Raw genomic sequence first — 25,635 nt, forward strand, 5'->3', positions numbered from 1 at the left:
ACGTACGTACGTGTGTGTGTGTGTGTGTGTGTGTGTGTTTTGCAGTGATGTCCCAGAACTGGACAACACTTGGTAAGACTGTGTTCAGTAGTAACACTGAACAACACTTGGTAAGACAGGGTTCAGTACTAACACTGAACAACACTTGGTAAGACAGTGTTCAGTACTAACAGTGAACAACGCTTGGTAAGACAGTGTTCAGTACTAACAGTGAACAACGCTTGGTAAGACAGTGTTCAGTACTAACAGTGAACAACACGTGGTAAGACAGGGTTCAGTACTAACACTGGACAACACGTGGTAAGACAGTGTTCAGTACTAACACTGGACAACACGTGGTAAGACAGTGTTCAGTACTAACACTGGACAACACGTGGTAAGACAGTGTTCAGTACTAACAGTGAACAACACGTGGTAAGACAGGGTTCAGTACTAACACTGGACAACACGTGGTAAGACAGGGTTCAGTACTAACACTGGACAACACGTGGTAAGACAGTGTTCAGTACTAACACTGGACAACACGTGGTAAGACAGTGTTCAGTACTAACAGTGAACAACACTTGGTAAGACAGTGTTCAGTACTAACACTGGACAACACGTGGTAAGACAGGGTTCAGTACTAACACTGAACAACACGTGGTAAGACAGGGTTCAGTACTAACACTGGACAACACGTGGTAAGACAGTGTTCAGTACTAACACTGAACAACACGTGGTAAGACAGGGTTCAGTACTAACACTGGACAACACGTGGTAAGACAGGGTTCAGTACTAACACTGGACAACACGTGGTAAGACAGGGTTCAGTACTAACACTGGACAACACGTGGTAAGACAGGGTTCAGTACTAACACTGGACAACACGTGGTAAGACAGGGTTCAGTACTAACACTGAACAACACGTGGTAAGACAGGGTTCAGTACTAACACTGAACAACACGTGGTAAGACAGGGTTCAGGACTAACACTGAACAACACGTGGTAAGACAGGGTTCAGGACTAACACTGAACAACACGTGGTAAGACAGGGTTCAGGACTAACACTGAACAACACGTGGTAAGACAGGGTTCAGGACTAACACTGAACAACACGTGGTAAGACAGGGTTCAGGACTAACACTGAACAACACGTGGTAAGACAGGGTTCAGGACTAACACTGAACAACACGTGGTAAGACAGGGTTCAGGACTAACACTGAACAACACGTGGTAAGACAGGGTTCAGGACTAACACTGAACAGCACGTGGTAAGACAGGGTTCAGGACTAACACTGAACAGCACGTGGTAAGACATGGTTCAGGACTAACACTGAACAACACGTGGTAAGACAGGGTTCAGGACTAACACTGAACAACACGTGGTAAGACAGGGTTCAGGACTAACACTGAACAACACGTGGTAAGACAGGGTTCAGGACTAACACTGAACAACACGTGGTAAGACAGGGTTCAGGACTAACACTGAACAACACGTGGTAAGACAGGGTTCAGGACTAACACTGAACAACACGTGGTAAGACAGGGTTCAGGACTAACACTGAACAACACGTGGTAAGACAGGGTTCAGGACTAACACTGAACAACACGTGGTAAGACAGGGTTCAGGACTAACACTGAACAACACGTGGTAAGACAGGGTTCAGGACTAACACTGAACAACACGTGGTAAGACAGGGTTCAGGACTAACACTGAACAACACGTGGTAAGACAGGGCTCAGGACTAACACTGAACAACACGTGGTAAGACAGGGTTCAGTACTAACACTGAAAAACACGTGGTAAGACAGGGCTCAGGACTAACACTGAACAACACGTGGTAAGACAGGGTTCAGTATTAACATTCTTTGAATAAATGGTTTAGAAAATCGGCCAGATGAGAAATACGACACTTGTTCATTATTTCACGATATCCCCGTGGCCTGGTGGCTAAAGCTCTCGCTTCACACGGCGAGGGTCTGGGTTCGATTCCCAGCGAGAGTAGAAACATTGGGCGTGTTTCTTTACACCGGTTGTCTATGTTCACCCATCAGTAAAATGGGAACCTGGATGTTAGTGGACTGGTGTGGGTCGCATCCTGGGGCAAAACTGACCTAATTTGCGGGAAATTCTCAGCGTAACAAGGCTTTCTATATAGTAGTATGTCATTGATGTCTGCTAGGCCTGTATACCTTGTACATGTAGTAAATAAATATATTATTTATTATGATTTGGGTATCTTTATTCTGGAAACATTTCACCAGTCAGTGGCTTCTTCAGTCCAGTGCTGAGAAAGGTGGAAGATGAATAGTAGTTTGGAGTAATCAGTCCCTCAGCCTGAAGTCAGTGTTCATTTCATCAATCTTGATAAAAGTGCAGCATATTAGCAGAGATAGAGGTTCAACCTTGTGTCTCAATTTATCACATATTCTTTCTCACTAGGTACATGTACACGAGTACATGGGAAACACACATCTCTAGAAAACTTACAAGTCCACATAGAGAGGACCTGCTCACAACTGTCTGCTTGTTTACGTTAGCCACCGTCGTATATTGTGTGTGTTAGGAACAAGGATAGTCGATAACCATTACATAATATCTGGGTGTTTGAGGTGAGCATAGTAGACAAGAATCATCGTGTATCTTGGGTGTTTGTGGTGAGGATAGTAGACAAGAATCATCGTGTATCTTGGGTGTTTGTGGTGAGGATAGTAGACAAGAATCATCGTGTATCTTGGGTGTTTGTGGTGAGGATAGTAGACAAGAATCATCGTGTATCTTGGGTGTTTGTGGTGAGGATAGTAGACAAGAACCATCGTGTATCTTGGGTGTTCGTGGTGAGGATAGTAGACAAGAACCATTGTGTATCTACATAATATGTAGTAATATGTAGTACATGTAGTACTGTGCTATGTAATAATGTTATTGAAAGCTAATATAAACCGGAGGAGATAAACATATCCTGTGTTTTTAATATTGATAATTTAGACTAATATTCCAACCAACTCCAGAAAGAAGTTGTCACAGTGTTGCGGTACATCAACACAATATGGAAGGCGATCGTGTAGTTACACGTAGTGTTGTAGATCACAAGTACTGAAGGTGTTCTTGTAGTTACAAGTAGTGTTGTAGATCACAAGTACTGAAGGTGTTCTTGTAGTTGTACGTAGTGTTGTAGATCACAAGTACTGAAGGTGTTCTTGTAGTTGTACGTAGTGGCCATGAACTCTTAAGTTGACTTGGCAACAACATCCTTTTGAACAACGGTGTTCACTGTCTCTTCTTCACGTTGAACTAGTCAGTGACACGTCAGATTGAAGGATGGTAGTGACCTTCACGTTGAACTAGTCAGTGACACCTCAGATTGAAGGATGGTAGTGACCTTTACGTTGAACTAGTCAGTGACACCTCAGATTGAAGGATGGGAGTGACCTTCACGTTGAACTAGTCAGTGACACGTCAGATTGAAGGATGGGAGTGACCTTCAGTTTGAACTAGTCAGTGACACGTCAGATTGAAGGATGGTAGTGACCTTCACGTTGAACTAGTCAGTGACACGTAAGATTGAAGGATGGCAGTGACCTTCACGTTGAACTAGTCAGTGACACGTAAGATTGAAGGATGGTAGTGACCTTCACGTTGAACTAGTCAGTGACACCTCAGATTGAAGGATGGGAGTGACCTTCACGTTGAACTAGTCAGTGACACCTCAGATTGAAGGATGGTAGTGACCTTCACGTTGAACTAGTCAGTGACACCTCAGATTGAAGGATGGGAGTGACCTTCACGTTGAACTAGTCAGTGACACGTCAGATTGAAGGATGGTAGTGACCTTCACGTTGAACTAGTCAGTGACACGTCAGATTGAAGGATGGTAGTGACCTTCACGTTGAACTAGTCAGTGACACGTCAGATTGAAGGATGGTAGTGACCTTCACGTTGAACTAGTCAGTGACACGTCAGATTGAAGGATTGTAGTGACCTTCACGTTGAACTAGTCAGTGACACCTCAGATTGAAGGATGGGAGTGACCTTCACGTTGAACTAGTCAGTGACACCTCAGATTGAAGGATGGCAGTGACACGTCAGATTGAAGGATGGTAGTGACACGTCAGATTGAAGGATGGTAGTGACACGTCAGATTGAAGGATGGCAGTGACACGTCAGATTGAAGGATGGCAGTGACACCTCAGATTGAAGGATGGTAGTGACACGTCAGATTGAAGGATGGCAGTGACACGTCAGATTGAAGGATGGCAGTGACACGTCAGATTGAAGGATGGCAGTGACACGTCAGATTGAAGGATGGCAGTGACACGTCAGATTGAAGGATGGTAGTGACACGTCAGATTGAAGGATGGCAGTGACACGTCAGATTGAAGGATGGCAGTGACACGTCAGATTGAAGGATGGTAGTGACACGTCAGATTGAAGGATGGTAGTGACACGTCAGATTGAAGGATGGTAGTGACACGTCAGATTGAAGGATGGTAGTGACACCTCAGATTGAAGGATGGCAGTGACACGTCAGATTGAAGGATGGTAGTGACACGTCAGATTGAAGGATGGGAGTGACACGTCAGATTGAGCTAAACACAGGTGGGACAAGACGCAGTCTGTGGTATTATGGCATCACTGACCATGACAACAGACTGACTGATCAACAGAGTGTACATATGTGAGAGCTAAACACAGGTGGGACAAGACGCAGTCTGTGGTATTATGGCATCACTGACCATGACAACAGACTGACTGATAAACACACTGACTGATCAACAGACTGATCTGTCGAGAGTTGCCGCCAACGTACGTATGATCAAGGTACTTGATCAAGTCTTTGGCTTCATGTACATCTTGTGGAGAGTTCTGAGGTATTTCATACCTTCGTCTACATCTTCTAGAGGTAAAAACAAGTTTTAACATTATAAGATAAACCAAAGTGAAGATTAATATTATAATGTGTTGCGAGACCCAGTTGCTGGATGTTGTGCCAGGTGGACTGTTTTATTAAGATGGTACAATCTTCTCACTCCCCGTTGTGCCAGGTGGACTGCTTGATAAGATGGTACAATCTTCTCACTCCCCGTTGTGCCAGGTGGACTGCTTGATAAGATGGTACAAACAATCTTCTCACTCCCCGTTGTGCCAGGTGGACTGCTTGATAAGATGGTACAATCTTCTCACTCCCCGTTGTGCCAGGTGGACTGCTTTATTAAGATGGTACAAACAATCTTCTCACTCCCCGTTGTGCCAGGTAGACTGCTTTTTTAAGATGGTACAAACAATCTTCTTACTCCCCGTTGTGCCAGGTAGACTGCTTTATTAAGATGGTACAAACAATCTTCTCACTCCCCGTTGTGCCAGGTGGACTGCTTTATTAAGATGGTACAAACAATCTTCTCACTCCCCGTTGTGCCAGGTGGACTGCTTTATTAAGATGGTACAAACAATCTTCTTACTCCCCGTTGTGCCAGGTGGACTGCTTTATTAAGATGGTACAAACAATCTTCTTACTCCCCGTTGTGCCAGGTGGACTGCTTTATTAAGATGGTACAAACAGTCTTCTTACTCCCCGTTGTGCCAGGTGGACTGCTTTATTAAGATGGTACAAACAATCTTCTTACTCCCCGTTGTGCCAGGTGGACTGCTTTATTAAGATGGTACAAACAATCTTCTCACTCCCCGTTGTGCCAGGTGGACTGCTTTATTAAGATGGTACAAACAATCTTCTCACTCCCCGTTGTACCAGGTGGACTGCTTTATTAAGATGGTACAAACAATCTTCTCACTCCCCGTTGTGCCAGGTGGACTGCTTTATTAAGATGGTACAAACGATCTTCTCACTCCCCGTTGTGCCAGGTAGACTGCTTTATTAAGATGGTACAAACAATCTTCTCACTCCCCGTTGTGCCAGGTAGACTGCTTTATTAAGATGGTACAAACAATCTTCTCACTCCCCGTTGTGCCAGGTGGACTGCTTTATTAAGATGGTACAAACAATCTTCTCACTCCCCGTTGTGCCAGGTGGACTGCTTTATTAAGATGGTACAAACAATCTTCTCACTCCCCGTTGTGCCAGGTGGACTGCTTTATTAAGATGGTACAAACAATCTTCTCACTCCCCGTCGCGGTCAAATATTGCAAGAATAACTCTCATTACACTATGTTCACACTTACCAGTTTGCACATTAATACTGCAGTTCAGGTCTGCACATCTATCAACTATAGTCTGACAGTTTGTCTTAAGTGATGCGAGACTTGTGTGGAACAACAACATACATTGAAGTAACAGCTGTACCACAGAAAGCTACACGGATCATATAGAACTGTTGGAATATGTTTGGAGTCATAACAGAGTTGTCATTCATATATAGAGTATCAGCATTGCCAGTAACTAAGGCCATCACTGGTGCCAGACACTAGAGTGCTGATGTTTACATCTGGTCTGTTATCACAGAGTAAAAACTTCTTGCAGTTGGGACCAAATTATCTAAGTCAACTTTATAGAAGTTTCACCTAGTTTTTTTTTGTTAAAAGTATAGTAGTCGTTTGATTGCTAAGTTAGTTTACAAGTATCAGCAGAGGGTATAAGTGAGGGTATAAGTGAGCGTATGTCGTCATCGCACTAACTCCCATCATCACTAGATTTAAGTTTGCTTGTCTCAGGTGTTGGCAGCTTGGTCTTTCATCCAGTTGTATATTTTAGCAAGATGAATTTGGGACTGATCAGGGGCATGGTTGAGAGGCTGGTCTAGTTCTGGAGTCTCTCTCTGTATATTTGTCCTCTTTGTATATTTGTCGTGCTACCACTGCATCTTTCAACACACTTCTACCAATCCTTGGTTTTGCAAGTGGCGTGTTTGGTATACATGTAACCACTGTAGCAGACTTTTGAACCACGCTTATTACTTCCGATAATTTCTATGGATATGGGTGTAAAAATTAACGAAACACCGAACTTTCCAGTATTAAAACCGTCTTCTCTTAAAGTATACTAATAGACAACAGAGAGAAAGACAGTTACATAAACTTCACCCCAACATGACCACACTGTACAGTTACATAAACTTCACACCAACATGACCACACTGTACAGTTACATAAACTTCACCCCAACATGACCACACTGTACAGTTACATAAACTTCACACCAACATGACCACACTGTACAGTTACATAAACTTCACCCCAACATGACCACACTGTACAGTTACATAAACTTCACCCCAACATGACCACACTGTACAGTTACATAAACTTCACCCCAACATGACCACACTGTACAGTTAAATAAACTTCACCCCAACATGACCACACTGTACAGTTACATAAACTTCACCCCAACATGACCACACTATGATAAATGAGACACATGTGGAACACTTAGGTATCTTTAATGAGGAAACGTTTAGCCACACGGTGGCTTCATCAATCCATACAAAGGAGAATGGTGAAGAGCAGGAGTAGTTTGAGGTAATCAGTCCCTCAGCCTTGAGTCGATGTGGTCAGTCCATCAATCTTGAAAAGAATACAGCATATGTGCGGAGAAGTAACTTATATACCGTAGGCAGGAGAGGTGCAGCAGTCCTGGGTGGTGTCACATTTGTCCAATGTGGAAGTACGTCGTGCCCAGGGTTAGGCAAGTGAAGAATTCTCCGTATTAAGATCCCAAGAAGTTGCTGTATCAGACACGAATGTAAATGAATGGTTCAGAGAACCGACAAGTTGATAAATTTGACACATGTGCAACACTTGCGTATCTTTAATGAGGAAACATTTCGCCACACACTGGCTTCATCAGTCCATACAAAGGAGAATGGTAACTGTATTACGGGCCGTGGCCCCAGGGGATGAGTGTGCACACTGACTATTCAACAGCCAGAAGATATCAAACACTGCTGGAACAAGTTAAATATTCAAGAGGAAATTAGACAAGTATTATCAGGGTCTGATCAACCAGGCTGTGATGGATAGGTGGGGCAGCGGACCACAAGCAGCAGCAGCAAGATGAAGATCAGGAGAGTATAGGTAAAACCCTGGTGGGTTGAGCGGGGAAGTGGGGATAGTGGAAGAATATGTTGGTGAGAGGAAGGGATAATACCAGGGCTTAACCCAGAAGCTAATAGCAGCAGCTGCCTGGTTGATAAGGTTAGCACCAGATGAGCCTGGCCTATGGCCGGGCTCCACGAGTAGGAAGACTCGGAACTCATCAGAGGTAAAGGGCGTTGACTCCAGAAATCGACTCGAGTATTGGATTACTACTAACACATTGTAGATGTATATGTGGACTAGTGATGTATCGGATATTCGCAGACGTATCCGCAGAACATCCGCACAATTTCTTACAACCGCATCCGCATTTTACTGTAAACAGATGTCAGCATATACATCCACATCCGGATCCGCGGAACATCCTCACAATTTCTCACATTCGCATCAACATCTGTGGAACATCCGCACAATTTCTTCCATCTGCATCTTGAAAATAAGTAAGACATCCTCATATACATCCGCATCTGCGGATATCTAAATTTTGACATCCGATAGATTCCTGGTTAAGTAATGTGGTGCTTGAGGAATCAGTAAGCTGACTTAGTGAGCCCCGAGTGTGTGTACTCGCCTAATTGTGGTTGGAAGGGTTGGCGTTTAAAAACTCATTCCTTTCTAGGTGGTCCACCACTCGTCTCCTGATAATCTTCTCCATGGCTTTGCATACATGTCAGTGACACTGTTCTGCAGTTTAATACTGCGCGTCTGTCCCCCTCTTTAAAAAAAAAAAAAACTGGGACTACATTTGCTGTCTTCCATACCTCGGGTAGTCTCCCTGTTTCGATAGATGTGTTGAAGATTTTTGTTAGTGGTACACAGAGCGCCTCTGCTCAGGACGCACGGAGATGTTATCCAACTCCACCGCCTTTGACATAGTATCTAGTTCGCTTATCAGCATCTTTTTCTCGGCTTTGTGTGTGTGTGTGTGTGTGTGTGTGTGTGTGTGTGTGTGTGTGTGTGTGTGTGTGTGTGTGTGTGTGTGTGTAGTCACCTAATTGTGGTTGCAGGGGTCGAGACTCGGCTCCTGGCCCCGCCTCTTCACTGATCGCTACTAGGTCCTCTCTCTGCTTCCTGAGCTTTGTCATATCTCGTCTTAAAGCTATGTATGGTTCCTGCCTCCACTGTGTGTGTGTGTGTGTGTGTGTGTGTGTGTGTGTGTGTGTATGTTACTGACTGTCAAGGGCGCATGTCTTGGATGTTGTTTCATTGTACTGTCTTGATACACAGTACTCATGTTGGGTGTTTCATTGTACTGTCTTGATACACAGTACTCATGTTGGGTGTTTCATTGTACTGTCTTGATACACAGTACTCATGTTGGGTGTTTCATTGTACTGTCTTGATACACAGTACTCATGTTGGGTGTTTCATTGTACTGTCTTGATACACAGTACTCATGTTGGGTGTTTCATTGTACTGTCTTGATACACAGTACTCATGTTGGGTGTTTCATTGTACTGTCTTGATACACAGTACTCATGTTGGGTGTTTCATTGTACTGTCTTGATACACAGTACTCATGTTGGGTGTTTCATTGTACTGTCTTGATATGTAATACCAACTACATCATGATGTGTGTTAGTGTGACCACATCATGATGTGTGTTAGTGTGACCACATCATGATGTGTGTTAGTGTGACCACATCATGATGTGTGTTAGTGTGACCAACACATCATGTGTGTTAGTGTGACCAACACATCATGATGTGTGTTAGTGTGACCAACACATCATGATGTGTGTTAGTGTGACCAACACATCATGATGTGTTAGTGTGACCAACACATCATGATGTGTGTTAGTGTGACCAACACATCATGATGTGTGTTAGTGTGACTAACACATCATGATGTGTGTTAGTGTGACTAACACATCATGATGTTGATAAATTAGACATGTGCAACTCTTGGGTATCTTTATTGAGGAAACGTTTCGCCACACAGTGGCTTCATCAGTCCATACGTAGGAGAAACTTGAACAGGAGGAGAATGAGGTAATCAGTCCCTCAACCTTGAGTCGATGTGTTCAGTCCATCAATCTCGAGTAGAATACGGCATATGAGCGGAGAAGCAGCTTATAAACCGTATGGCATCCACAAACCGTATCCATCTACAAACCTGTCAGACACTGCAACTTCTTGGGATCTTAATACTTAGGAATTCTTCGCTTGCCTAATTCTTGGGCACGACCTACTTCCACATTGAACAAATGTAACACCACCTATGACTGCTACACCTCTCCTGCCATACGGTTTATAAGCTGCTTCTCCGCTCATATGCCGTATTCTACTCGAGATTGATGGACTGAACACATCGACTCAAGGTTGAGGGACTGATTACCTCATTCTCCTCCTGTTCAAGTTTCTCCTACGTATGGACTGATGAAGCCACTGTGTGGCGAAACGTTTCCTCAATAAAGATACCCAAGAGTTGCACATGTCTAATTTATCAACATGTCGGTTCTCTGAACCATCCATCTACAAACATCATGATGTGTGTTAGTGTGACTAACACATCATGATGTGTGTTAGTGTGACTAACACATCGTGATGTGTGTTAGTGTGACTAACACATCGTGATGTGTGTGTGACTAACACATCGTGATGTGTGTTAGTGTGACTAACACATCATGATGTGTGTTAGTGTGACTAACACATCATGATGTGAGTGTGACTAACACATCATGATGTGTGTTAGTGTGACTAACACATCATGATGTGTGTGAGTGTGACTAACACATCATGATGTGTGTTAGTGTGACTAACACATCATGATGTGTGTTAGTGTGACTAACACATCATGATGTGTTAGTGTGACCACATCATGTGTGTTAGTGTGACCACATCATGTGTGTTAGTGTGACCAACACATGTGTGTTAGTGTGACCAACACATCATGTGTGTTAGTGTGACCACATCATGTGTGTTAGTGTGACCAACACATCATGTGTGTTAGTGTGACCACATGTGTGTTAGTGTGACCACATGTGTATTAGTGTGACCAACACATCATGTGTGTTAGTGTGACCACATAATGATGTGTGTTAGTGTGACCAACACATCATGTGTGTTAGTGTGACCACGTGTGTTAGTGTGACCAACACGTGTTAGTGTGACCACATCATGTGTGTTAGTGTGACCACATCATGATGTGTGTTAGTGTGACTAACACATCATGATGTGTGTTAGTGTGACTAACACATCATGATGTGTGTTAGTGTGACTAACACATCATGATGTGTGTTAGTGTGACCAACACATCATGATGTGTGTTAGTGTGACTAACACATCATGATGTGTGTTAGTGTGACTAACACATCATGATGTGTGTTAGTGTGACTAACACATCATGATGTGTGTTAGTGTGACTAACACATGTGTGTTAGTGTGACCAACACATGTGTGTTAGTGTGACCAACACATGTGTGTTAGTGTGACCAACACATGTGTGTTAGTGTGACCACATGATGTGCGTTAGTGTGACCACATCATGTGTGTTAGTGTGACCAACACATGATGTGTGTTAGTGTGACCAACACATGATGTGTGTTAGTGTGACCACATGATGTGTTAGTGTGACCACATCATGTGTGTTAATGTGACTAACACATCATGATGTGTGTTAGTGTGACTAATCAGTTGTGCGAGTTGTGTATTGGTCCAGTCACAACACATTTCGGCCGGGTGTTTTGGTATGGCAGATGTTTCAGTCAGGTTGGGGGGGGGAGGTTAGGTCAAGTCAGGTGTATTCCGATCATTTGCTTGTTTTGTATCTTTTATCTACTTACGTTTATGCATAAACAAATAACATGGTAGGCCTAGGCTGGCCTACGCTGGTAGCTGAGCCCGAGGTGACACTCGCTGGTATTTTTGGGTCTCGTACTATTTACTGTTGATTGTTTTTTTAAACTAAAAAAAAATAATAATGATAATTTTGTTTTAGATGCTGTTTAAATTGTTTTAATTTATTTCAGTATCTGTTAATAGTTTAACACTACTGAAGGTAACTTTTTATGTAATAAACGTTCGTTATTATTGTTGCTAAACCACGGTACGGGTGGGGATTGAACTCGATGATGGTAAGTTGTTCAACTCCAGATGACTCACTAGCCGCGAGTACCGGTACCCCCCCCCCCCGTACTCTGGTTTGTTTGCAGTCGTGTCATTACTGAACCAACTAATATTTGTTTAAATTCCAATATAATAAAAGTTATAATACAATCTACTGGTCAAAATTCCTGCTAGCACTTCAGGTTTTTTTTTTTTTTTTGGGGGGGGGGGGAGATAATGTGAGAAAGATTTAGTGATGGCCGTCCCTGGTGTAGGTTATATGTTGTTGTACTCACTTGCAGAGTTTTATGTTTGCTGGGGGTACGACTGCTGCTCTACACTACTACATGATCACTTGTGTCTGGTCTCTCGGACTTGATAATATTAGTCTTCAAGCTGTGTATTATATTTCACCACATCCTCTTCCAAACTCAGTCAAGTTTTACACATTTCACAATGGCGAAAATTTAATTTTGATTCCAAACTTTTTTTTTTTTTGTTTGGTGTGGATAAACTTTTTTTTTGTTTGGTGTGGATAATTACATCTTTCCCTGGCATCTGTATTTACCCTTGGTATCATAATTAAAAAAAAAATGTGTGATGACAGCTTATTATTGTCTTGTGATATTCCCATCTACAGTGGTTTTTATTTACGGTGACTTTCTACTGTTTATCTAAATGTGTTTCCTCTCTCCGTACATTTTCTACTGATCTCTGTTTTTTTTTATTTCCACCTGGTAGTTTTGTTTTTGATCTCCGCCTTGATTTTCCTGTTCAGTACATTGACAGTTTTACTTGAAGATCATTTTGTTCTCCAGAGACCTGCACGTTTATTATGTTTGTCCATATTTGTGTTACATACCCAGTGGCAGTGTTCATCACATTTATTATGTTTGTCCATATTTGTGTTACATACCCAGTGGCAGTGTTCATCACATTATGTTTGTCCATATTTGTGTTACATACCCAGTGGCAGTGTTTATCACATTATGTTTGTCCATATTTGTGTTACATACCCAGTGGCAGTGTTCATCACATTTATTATGTTTGTCCATTGTGTTACATACCCAGTGGCAGTGTTCATCCCTCAGCCCTGACAACTTTATTTAAGGAACGACACACACCCTTATATTGGTGCTGTACATTACCAACAAATACATGAGTAAGTTACATGTCCAACACTTTGCTGAGAGTTTTGTCCGCTCACCAAGTTGCTGCTGTTGCTGTTACTGCTCTTGTTGCTGTTGCTGCTGTTGTTGCTGTTACTGCTCTTGTTGCTGTTACTGCTCTTGTTGCTGTTACTGCTCTTGTTGCTGTTACTGCTGTTGCTGTTACTGCTCTTGTTGCTGTTGCTGCTGTTGTTACTGCTGTTGCTGTTACTGCTCTTGTTGTTGTTACTGCTGTTACTGTTGCTGTTACTGCTGCTGTTGCTGTTACTTCTCTTGCTGTTACTGCTGTTGTAACTGTTGCTGTTACTGCTGCTGTTGCTGTTACTGCTCTTGTTGCTGTTACTGCTGTTGATGTTATTGCTGTTGTTGCTGTTACTGCTGTTGTTGCTGTTACTGCTATTGTTGCTGTTACTGCTGTTGCTGTTACTACTGCTGCTGTTGCTGTTACTGCTCTTGTTGCTGCTGCTGCTGTTGTTGCTGTTACTGCTCTTGTTGCTGTTGCTGCTGCTATTACTGCTGCTGTTACTGCTGCTGCTGTTGCTGTTACTGCTGTTGCTGTTACTGCTCTTGTTGCTGTTACTGTTGCTGCTGTTACTGCTCTTGTTGCTGTTACTGCTGCTGCTGTTGCTGTTACTCTTGTTGCTGCTGTTACTGTTGCTGTTAATGCTGCTGTTGCTGTTACTGTTGTTACTGCTGCTGCTGTTACTGTTCTTGTTGCTTCTGTTACTGTTGTTGCTGTTGATGCTGTTGCTGTTACTGCTGCTGCTGTTGCTGCTGCTGTTGCTGCTGCTGCTGCTGTTGTCACAGGTAAAACTAAGTTTGACTTAGAGCAGTAACTCGGTGAATGGTTGCTGTTTAGGCCATGTTAGGTAATATTCTCAAGAGTGGATGGATGCTGTGCAAGCGCTGCACATATTCAACGTGCTCTTCCAGCATCCCTGTGCAGTGTACGGTGCTCAGTATGATGCGACCTGTGCAGTGTAGGGTGCTCAGTATGATGCGACCTGTGCAGTGTACGGTGCTCAGTATGATGCGACCTGTGCAGTGTACGGTGCTCAGTATGATGCGACCTGTGCAGTGTACGGTGCTCAGTATGATGCGACCTGTGCAGTGTAGGGTGCTCAGTATGATGCGACCTGTGCAGTGTACGGTGCTCAGTATGATGCGACCTGTGCAGTGTACGGTGCTCAGTATGATGCGACCTGTGCAGTGTACGGTGCTCAGTATGATGCGACCTGTGCAGTGTACGGTGCTCAGTATGATGCGACCTGTGCAGTGTACGGTGCTCAGTATGATGCGACCTGTGCAGTGTACGGTGCTCAGTATGATGCGACCTGTGCAGTGTACGGTGCTCAGTATGATGCGACCTGTGCAGTGTACGGTGCTCAGTATGATGCGACTGTGCAGTGTGTGCTCAGTATGATGCGACCTGTGCAGTGTAGGGTGCTCGGTGCTCAGTATGATGCGACCTGTGCAGTGTACGGTGCTCAGTATGATGCGACCTGTGCAGTGTACGGTGCTCAGTATGATGCGACATGTGCTACGGTGCTCAGTATGAGACCTGTGCAGTGTACGGTGCTCAGTATGATGCGACCTGTGCAGTGTACGGTGCTCAGTATGATGCGACCTGTGCAGTGTACGGTGCTCAGTATGATGCGACCTGTGCAGTGTGTGCTCAGTATGTGCGACCTGTGCAGTGTACGGTGCTCAGTATGATGCGACCTGTGCAGTGTACGGTGCTCAGTATGATGCGACCTGTGCAGTGTACGGTGCTCAGTATGATGCGACCTGTGCAGTGTACGGTGCTCAGTATGATGCGACCTGTGCAGTGTACGGTGCTCAGTATGATGCGACCTGTGCAGTGTACGGTGCTCAGTATGATGCGACCTGTGCAGTGTACGGTGCTCAGTATGATGCGACCTGTGCAGTGTACGGTGCTCAGTATGATGCGACCTGTGCAGTGTACGGTGCTCAGTATGATGCGACCTGTGCAGTGTACGGTGCAGTATGACCTGTGCGGTGCTCAGTATGATGCGACCTGTGCAGTGTACGGTGCTCAGTATGATGCGACCTGTGCAGTGTACGGTGCTCAGTATGATGCGACCTGTGCAGTGTACGGTGCTCAGTATGATGCGACCTGTGCAGTGTACGGTGCTCAGTGATGCGATGCTCAGTATGATGCGACCTGTGCAGTGTACGGTGCTCAGTATGATGCGACCTGTGCAGTGTACGGTGCTCAGTATGATGCGACCTGTGCAGTGTACGGTGCTCAGTATGATGCGACTGTGCTGTGCAGTATGTACGGTGCTCAGTATGATGCGACCTGTGCAGTGTACGGTGCTCAGTATGATGCGACCTGTGCAGTGTACGGTGCTCAGTATGATGCGACCTGTGCAGTGTACGGTGCTCAGTATGATGCGACCTGTGCAGTGTACGGTGCTCAGTATGATGCGACCTGTGCAGTGTACGGTGCTCAGTATGATGCGACCTGTGCAGTGTACGGTGCTCAGTATGATGCGACCTGTGCGGTGCTCAGTATGATGCGACCTGTGCAGTGTACGGTGCTCAGTATGATGCGACCTGTGCAGTGTACGGTGCTCAGTATGATGCGACCTGTGCAGTGTACGGTGCTCAGTATGATGCGACCTGTGCAGTGTACGGTGCTCAGTATGATGCGACCTGTGCAGTGTACGGTGCTCAGTATGATGCGACCTGTGCAGTGTACGGTGCTCAGTATGATGCGACCTGTGCAGTGTACGGTGCTCAGTATGATGCGACCTGTGCAGTGTACGGTGCTCAGTATGATGCGACCTGTGCAGTGTACGGTGCTCAGTATGATGACCTGTGCAGTGTACGGTGCTCAGTATGATGCGACCTGTGCAGTGTACGGTGCTCAGTATGATGCGACCTGTGCAGTGTACGGTGCTCAGTATGATGACCTGTGCACGGTGCTCAGTATGATGCGACTGTGCAGTGTACGGTGCTCAGTATGATGCGACGGTGCTCAGTATGATGCGACCTGTGCAGTGTACGGTGCTCAGTATGATGCGACCTGTGCAGTGTACGGTGCTCAGTATGATGCGACCTGTGCAGTGTACGGTGCTCAGTATGATGCGACCTGTGCTGTGCTCAGACCTGTACGGTGCTCAGTATGATGCGACCTGTGCAGTGTACGGTGCTCAGTATGATGCGACCTGTGCAGTGTACGGTGCTCAGTATGATGCGACCTGTGCAGTGTACGGTGCTCAGTATGATGCGACCTGTGCAGTGTACGGTGCTCAGTATGATGCGACCTGTGCAGTGTACGGTGCTCAGTATGATGCGACCTGTGCAGTGTACGGTGCTCAGTATGATGCGACCTGTGCAGTGTACGGTGCTCAGTATGATGCGACCTGTGCAGTGTACGGTGCTCAGTATGATGCGACCTGTGCAGTGTACGGTGCTCAGTATGATGCGACCTGTGCAGTGTACGGTGCTCAGTATGATGCGACCTGTGCAGTGTACAGTGTAGTGTACGGTGCTCAGGTGCTCAGTATGATGCGACCTGTGCAGTGTACGGTGCTCAGTATGATGCGACCTAGGGTGCTCAGTATGATGCGACCTGTGCAGTGTACGGTGCTCAGTATGATGCGACCTGTGCAGTGTAGGGTGCTCAGTATGATGCGACCTGTGCAGTGTACGGTGCTCAGTATGATGCGACCTGTGCAGTGTAGGGTGCTCAGTATGATGCGACCTGTGCAGTGTAGGGTGCTCAGTATGATGCGACCTGTGCAGTGTACGGTGCTCAGTATGATGCGACCTGTGCAGTGTACGGTGCTCAGTATGATGCGACCTGTGCAGTGTACGGTGCTCAGTATGATGCGACCTGTGCAGTGTACGGTGCTCAGTATGATGCGACCTGTGCAGTGTACGGTGCTCAGTATGATGCGACCTGTGCAGTGTAGGGTGCTCAGTATGATGCGACCTGTGCAGTGTACGGTGCTCAGTATGATGCGACCTGTGCAGTGTACGGTGCTCAGTATGATGCGACCTGTGCAGTGTACGGTGCTCAGTATGATGCGACCTGTGCAGTGTACGGTGCTCAGTATGATGCGACCTGTGCAGTGTACGGTGCTCAGTATGATGCGACCTGTGCAGTGTACGGTGGTGCTCAGTATGATGCGACCTGTGCAGTGTAGGGTGCTCAGTATGATGCGACCTGTGCAGTGTACGGTGCTCAGTATGATGCGACCTGTGCAGTGTACGGTGCTCAGTATGATGCGACCTGTGCAGTGTAGGGTGCTCAGTATGATGCGACCTGTGCAGTGTACGGTGCTCAGTATGATGCGACCTGTGCAGTGTAGGGTGCTCAGTATGATGCGACCTGTGCAGTGTACGGTGCTCAGTATGATGCGACCTGTGCAGTGTACGGTGCTCAGTATGATGCGACCTGTGCAGTGTACGGTGCTCAGTATGATGCGACCTGTGCAGTGTACGGTGCTCAGTATGATGCGACCTGTGCAGTGTACGGTGCTCAGTATGATGCGACCTGTGCAGTGTACGGTGCTCAGTATGATGCGACCTGTGCAGTGTACGGTGCTCAGTATGATGCGACCTGTGCAGTGTACGGTGCTCAGTATGATGCGACCTGTGCAGTGTACGGTGCTCAGTATGATGCGACCTGTGCAGTGTACGGTGCTCAGTATGATGCGACCTGTGCAGTGTACGGTGCTCAGTATGATGCGACCTGTGCAGTGTACGGTGCTCAGTATGATGCGACCTGTGCAGTGTAGGGTGCTCAGTATGATGCGACCTGTGCAGTGTACGGTGCTCAGTATGATGCGACCTGTGCAGTGTACGGTGCTCAGTATGATGCGACCTGTGCAGTGTACGGTGCTCAGTATGATGCGACCTGTGCAGTGTACGGTGCTCAGTATGATGCGACCTGTGCAGTGTACGGTGCTCAGTATGATGCGACCTGTGCAGTGTAGGGTGCTCAGTATGATGCGACCTGTGCAGTGTACGGTGCTCAGTATGATGCGACCTGTGCAGTGTACGGTGCTCAGTATGATGCGACCTGTGCAGTGTACGGTGCTCAGTATGATGCGACCTGTGCAGTGTACGGTGCTCAGTATGATGCGACCTGTGCAGTGTACGGTGCTCAGTATGATGCGACCTGTGCAGTGTACGGTGCTCAGTATGATGCGACCTGTGCAGTGTACGGTGCTCAGTATGATGCGACCTGTGCAGTGTACGGTGCTCAGTATGATGCGACCTGTGCAGTGTACGGTGCTCAGTATGATGCGACCGGTGCTACGGTGCTCATGCGTGTGCAGTGTAGGGTGCTCAGTATGATGCGACCTGTGCAGTGTAGGGTGCTCAGTATGATGCGACCTGTGCAGTGTACGGTGCTCAGTATGATGCGACCTGTGCAGTGTACGGTGCTCAGTATGATGCGACCTGTGCAGTGTACGGTGCTCAGTATGATGCGACCTTGTGTACTACCAGGCTGGAGTATGGCTGTCAGCTCCTTGGTCAGCTCTCCCCTACTACACTTGATAAATCCTTTTAATTTCCTACTGATATGGCCCGTCAAGTCCTGTTGAATCTGGCGAGCTCCCCATCGATTTCGGCTGCGAGGAGCTTAGCCTGCCCTATTTGTTTTGGGTTTGGCGCACTCTTGGCAACCTGGATGGTTGTCTTTGTGATGGGGGGGGGGCTGTTTACTCATATAAGATTTCCTATTCCCTTTGGTAATTAGACGCGGCCCCTTCCCCTCACCTGGATTGTGGCCTCGTTGTATTGACGATCAGAGTTGAGTTTCTCTCCCTGTCCTCCTTGCATTGTGTTTGAGATTCATCTTTGTGGACTATGGACGGGGACCCAAAGTGTCGAGTCCCTTTGGTGATCACTGATTTCTTGGAACATGTTTACTTCATGCTTCATATATAAAGCTCTTTACTAACTAGTCAAAGAACGAGGATGGTGTTGATTTTGTAGTACTATTGATGAGGACTTATTCAATACGCAAATAACCCGCACATAGCGATCCTTATTGTTCACAGCTGTGAATAGTGTGTTCACAACGGAACTCCACACAATTCTCACTGATATTTTCCTGTTAATTAACTGACTTAGTTGGTTCTTGCCTCACTTTGCACTCAGGTTACTATTGCGATCTGTCTGCCCTTGCTTATTTAGGTACACTCTCTGGCCCTAAAGATCCAGTAGTGATTAGCTCTCGCCCAGGTCATGATGGTGTCCCAGGAAATGAATGAGCAGATGCTGAGGCAAAGGCTACTGTAGCAAGCCCACTTTATAGTAGACTTTTGCGGCATTACATTAACTTCATAAGTCAGATCCAGAGATATGTCCTCGGGAAGTGGCCAGTCCGGCGCTTCCTCCAGACCATGACGAAGTTGTACAGAATCCGCAGGGCGTGAGTGTTTGGTCCTCCTGCGTCAGGAATTGTCACCTTTGAGACAAACCTGTCAAGTGAGGATCAAGCACGCACACCTCTCCCATAGCCCTTTGTTGACAGACCTGTGCTCCTTCCCCTCTTCCCTTCTCCCATCCTCTGTGTAGTTTGCGGCATGCAGCTGACTCTGGAACATATTTTAATATTTTATCCTAGCCTTAGATATTTCAGCCATAGTCATGGTCTTCATAATATCCAGAGTGCCTGTAGGGACCGCTAGGAGCTTTTAGTAAGGTGTGTTGTTATTAATCATGTTTTTAATGTTGGTTATTTTCACTATGTACGCTAATATTTGTTTGTGTTGAGCATTTATTCACATTTGTACCTTTTGTCGAATAGGTAAAACTGGCGATTTTGGCTTAAATAGCAACATTCTTCCTGCCGAATAAGGCAAGCAAAAATTTGTGTATGCAGTAATTTCGCAAAAATCATTCTGAACCTAACGAAAAAATATATTTCATTGTGTTTATTATTAAATTATTGTAAACTTATCAAAAATATATTTAGTTGGATTAGGTTAAATTAAATTGCGTTTAAAAAAACCATACCCCCGGCCGGGATTGAACCCGCGGTCATAGTCTCAAAACTCCAGCCCGTCGCGTTAGCCACTAGACCAGCTAGCCACAATAAGATTCATCCAACTAGGTATATTTCTACACCATAGGAAGGTTAGCACAGGCACCACTGTGACCACAAATGCAAGTTTTTACAGACGAATCTCCAGCTAGCGTGGCCGTGACCAACTCTAGCTCAAGTCCCTTCACTTGAGCTAGAGTTCGTCACGGCCACGCTAGCTGGAGATTCGTCTGTAAAAACTTGCATTTGTGGTCACGGTGGTGCCTGTGCTAACCTTCCTATGGTGTAGAAATATACCTAGTTGGATGAATCTTATTGTGGCTAGCTGGTCTAGTGGCTAACGCGACGGGCTGGAGTTTTGAGACTCTATGACCGCTGGTTCAATCCCGGCCGGGGGTATGGTTTGTTTGCAATCGTGTCATTACGATTTCTTGAGTCAGTTAAATTGCGTTTGTTATAGTAAGGTTAGTTAAGTTTTCTAAGGTTCTTTTGGTTCAGAATCATTATTTTTTTACATTAACATAAATAAATAAAAATATACCTTTAAACGAATAAGAGAAAATTATAGGAAGGACTTAATTTTACTAATTTTACTGGTCAGTTTTGCTAATTGACCAGTTTTACCTATTCGGCACGATATATATATAATATATATAATATATAATATATATAATATATAATATATATAATATATATAATATATATAATATATATAATATATATAATATATATAATATATATAATATATATATAATATATATATATATATATATATATATATATATATATATATATATATATATATATATATATATATATATATATAGTATATTATAATTTAGTGGTACGAGAAGTGAGTGACGTATATGGTGAGAATGGTGTGTAAATATCACAAGCACCACTATACACGGTAACACCTCTCTGGATGGCTTGTTTACTTCCCTGGATGGTTGTTGTCCATCATCCTGCCTCTGTGTTATATGGGGATATTTACCTCCTGGCATGGTTATCTACCAACTTGTTAGTGTGACAGTGTAGTGCCGCCCTGGGTGGTTATTGTCTACCATCCCACTACATGTGTCACCTAGGGTAGTAACTCCCTGGATGGTTGTTGTCTACCATCCCACTACCTGTGTCACCTAGGGTGGTAACTCCCTGGATGGTTGTTGTCTACCATCCCACTACCTTGGATGGTTGTTGTCTACCAACCTACTAGCTCTGTCACCCTGGTAGTTTCTCCCTGGATGGTTGTCTACCAACCTACTAACTGTGTCACCTTGGGTAGTTCCTCCCTGGATGGTTGTTGTCTACCGACCTAGTAGCTGTGGCACCCTGGGTAGTTCCTCCCTGGATAGTTGTTGTCTACCAACCTACTAACTGTCACCTTGGGTAGTTCCTCCCTGGATGGTTGTCTACCGACCTAGTAGCTGTGGCACCCTGGGTAGTTCCTCCCTGGATAGTTGTTGTCTACCAACCTACTAACTGTGTCACCTTGGGTAGTTCCTCCCTGAATGGTTGTCTACCAACCTACTGTCACCTTGGGTAGTTCCTCCCTGGATGGTTGTTGTCTACCAACCTACTGTGTCACCTTGGGTAGTTCCTCCCTGGATGGCTGTTGTCTACCAACCTACTAGCTGTGTCACCCTGGGTAGTTCCTCCCTGGATGGTTGTTGTCTACCAACCTACTAGCTGTGTCACCTTGGGTAGTTCCTCCCTGGATGGTTGTTGTCTACCAACCTACTAACTGTGTCACCTTGGGTAGTTCCTCCCTGGATGGTTGTTGTCTACCAACCTACTAAATGTGTCACCCTGGGTAGTTCCTCCCTGGATGGTTGTCTGCCAACCTACTAGCTGTGTCACCCTGGGTAATTCCTCCCTGGATGGTTGTTGTCTACCAACCTACTAGCTGTGTCACCCTGGGTAGTTCCTCCCTGGATGGTTGTTGTCTACCAACCTACTAGCTGTGTCACCTTGGGTAGTTCCTCCCTGGATGGTTGTTGTCTACCGACCTAGTAGCTGTGTCACCCTGGTAGTTCCTCCCTGGATGGTTGTTGTCTACTAACCTACTGTGTCACCTTGGGTAGTTCCTCCCTGGATGGTTGTTGTCTACCGACCTAGTAGCTGTGTCACCCTGGGTAGTTCCTCCCTGGATGGTTGTTGTCTACCAACCTACTAACTGTGTCACCTTGGGTAGTTCCTCCCTGGATGGTTGTTGTCTACCAACCTACTAACTGTGTCACCCTGGGTAGTTCCTCCCTGGATGGTTGTCTACCAACCTACTAGCTGTGTCACCTTGGGTAGTTCCTCCCTGGATGGTTGTCTACCAACCTACTAGCTGTGTCACCCTGGGTAGTTCCTCCCTGGATGGTTGTTGTCTACCAACCTACTAACTGTGTCACCCTGGGTAGTTCCTCCCTGGATGGTTGTTGTCTACCAAGCTTACACCTGAGCAGTTAATGAACACGAGTGACGTAGAATATAATACCTGGGTAAAGCTTGTATGGTGAGAGTGTACTTTTCTCCTAGAGGACGTGGGGTGGCAGCAGCCGTGGAAGAGCAGAAGCACCAAAGGTAAGCCTGTGTTTGGCCTTCTCCTGGTCAAGCACTGTGTCAACACTCCATTACTTGTCTCCTGCGTCACCTTGTACCCGCTAGTAACGCCCTTGACAAACTCTTCCCCCTGCCCTTGGTCAGGCACGTTGTCCTAGCCTAGGCAGCCTCTAGCTTCATCGTATTGTAGGTAGCTTAAGAGGCACCTAAGTTCCCCCGTCTTCTAATAACATGTTCATTTTTCCACTATAATCTACCTTGTCCATAATTACTATCGCATTTGCTTTGTTTAGTAAGGTGAAGTCTACGATCTTTCCTTAATTCATGGTATAACCACGTCTTTGAGAACAGTTGTGTTGCAACACAATTATCTTCAAATATGTGTTAAGTTATACCATGAATTAAGGAAACATCCTGGAATAACAAAATAAGGCACAATACCGTGACTGGAAAGATACACAAATAACCCGCACATAGAGAGGAGCTTATGACGATGTTTCGGTCCGACTTGGCCCATTTGCAAAGTCGCACCGAAACGTCGTCGTAAGCTCCTGTCTTCTATGTGCGGGTTGTTTGTGAAACATCCTGGACTTCACCTTACTAAACAAAGCAAATGCGATAGTAATTATAAACAAGGTAGATTATGGTGGAAAAATGAACATGTTATTTGAATACTGGGGAGCGTTGGTGCCCCTTAAAGTTTTCCAGTATTCCAGGCAGATATAATTTTATCGTAGATATGACAAATGTAATTGGATATTGTCTCTCGTAAGTTGTGTGTTTATACACGTCGAGGGACAAGTATTGACTCGGGTATTTTTTTTTCTTGGAACAGCGTTTATTGAGACTATTGTTACAGGCGCCATTATCTCTGACCCGGTGTCATGTTAATGGCTTGGTCAGTCAGACTATTGTTGCTAGTTGCACGCGCTGTTGCTTGTTAGGGAGTTTTGGTATCTGTTAAAACTGTGTATAGAACTTGTCTCCATTTACACATCCAGTTCATTGAACTTTTCTGCTACTTGAGATGTAAATGGGTTTCCAGACATATCTATGTTATATACATGTGATCTGTTCCGAGACCTAAAGTCATATTTCATTTTTGACAGGTTATTTAGCCAGGTTGTTGTTTGGTTTAGTTGTTTAGTCAGGCTCTGAGAACATCCCTCAGATCTGAGATTAATCTTGTTTCAAACGTTTAGTCATTTTGTCGTTTATGAACGTGTTTGGTCAGGTGGGGGATCGACACTGGTACTGTGTAATCTAAGACATGCCTCATATACGTTGTGTACTAAATTCTCAATGGTTCTTCATTGAAATTTACGATTGCTGCTGTGAGATTCACTCTCCTCGTGTATGCTAATGAAGTAATTTGGTGGATATTTTAATTTAAGGATATATTTTGTGTGAGGTTCACTCAGTCTGTTGTCATCAATATGTAGTTTCTCTCCTCCAAGTCTCTCTCCAGTTTATGGTCTCCTTATTTTGCTTCAACTCCAGCAGTCACTTGTTTAACAACCACTGCTATCTATGACTCCCTGGAGGCCGCCTCTACCCAATCTCTGGTATACGTATATTTATATACACCATACGGTTCAAGCCGTATGATTTGTTTGTAATGGTGTTATTATGATTTCGTGAATCATGGTGGCTTTGAGGGACTTGAGCTAGAGTACGACACAGTCACACTGGTGTGGGATTCGTCTGTAAAAACCTGAATTTGTGGTCACAATGGTGGCCCATTCCACCCTCCCTATGGTGTATAGAAATATACACCATACGGAGGGTAGAAATTTACACCATATGGATGAATGTTGTTAGAGCCAGCTGGTCCAGTGGTTAACGCACTGGCCTGTCAGTTTTAGGACGCACTTGCCATGGGCTCAAACCCTCATTTCTTTTCATTTTCATGGAGAAACATATCTAAGGTGTTTTTACATTGCAAGAATATGTAGTCCATTACTGTTTTGCTTGATGGCAGTAGCTGTGTCATGTTAACCACAGTAGCTGTGTCATGTTAACCACAGTAGCTGTATCATGTTAAACACAGTAGCTGTGTCATGTTAACCACAGTAGCTGTGTCATGTTAACCACAGTAGCTGTGTCATGTTAACCACAGTAGCTGTGTCATGTTAACTACAGTGGCTGTGTCATGTTAACCACAGTAGCTGTGTCATGTTAACCACAGTAGCTGCGTCATGTTAACCACAGTAGCTGTGTCATGTTAACCACTAGCTGTGTCATGTTAACCACAGTAGCTGCGTCATGTTAACCACAGTAGCTGTGTCATGTTAAACACAGTAGCTGTGTCATGTTAACCACTAGCTGTGTCATGTTAACCACATTAGCTGTGTCATGTTAACCACAGTAGCTGTGTCATGTTAACCACAGTAGCTGTGTCATGTTAACCACAGTAGCTGTGTCATGTTAACCACAGTAGCTGTGTCATGTTAACCACAGTAGCTGTGTCATGTTAACCACAGTAGCTGTGTCATGTTAACCACAGTAGCTGTGTCATGTTAACCACAGTAGCTGTGTCATGTTAACCACAGTAGCTGTGTCATGTTAACCACAGTAGCTGTGTCATGTTTACCACAGTAGCTGTGTCATGTTTACCACAGCTGTGTCATGTTAACCACAGTAGCTGTGTCATGTTAACCACAGTAGCTGTGTCATGTTAAACACAATAGCTGTGTCATGTTAACCACAGTATCTGTGTCATGTTAACCACAGTAGCTGTGTCATGTTAACCACAGTAGCTGTGTCATGTTAACCACAGCTGTGTCATGTTAACCACAGTATCTGTGT

The 25,635-nt window shown here is 45.0% G+C and overlaps 1 protein-coding gene across 1 annotated transcript in view; it reads left to right on the forward strand.

Annotated features, from left to right (window-relative positions):
• LOC128699936 (casein kinase I-like) overlaps nucleotides 1-23,053 on the forward strand; it is a 134,723-nt gene extending 111,670 nt beyond the window's left edge. The window contains exon 4 of the mRNA XM_053792781.2: nucleotides 22,804-23,053. Within this exon, the coding sequence (XP_053648756.2) occupies nucleotides 22,804-22,985 (182 nt within the window). The 3' untranslated portion in view covers nucleotides 22,986-23,053. The remainder of the gene's footprint in view (nucleotides 1-22,803) is intronic.
• The last annotated feature ends 2,582 nt before the right edge of the window (nucleotides 23,054-25,635 follow it).

Source organism: Cherax quadricarinatus, chromosome 81 (assembly GCF_038502225.1).
Source record: "Cherax quadricarinatus isolate ZL_2023a chromosome 81, ASM3850222v1, whole genome shotgun sequence".
Classification (NCBI taxonomy): domain Eukaryota; kingdom Metazoa; phylum Arthropoda; class Malacostraca; order Decapoda; family Parastacidae; genus Cherax; species Cherax quadricarinatus.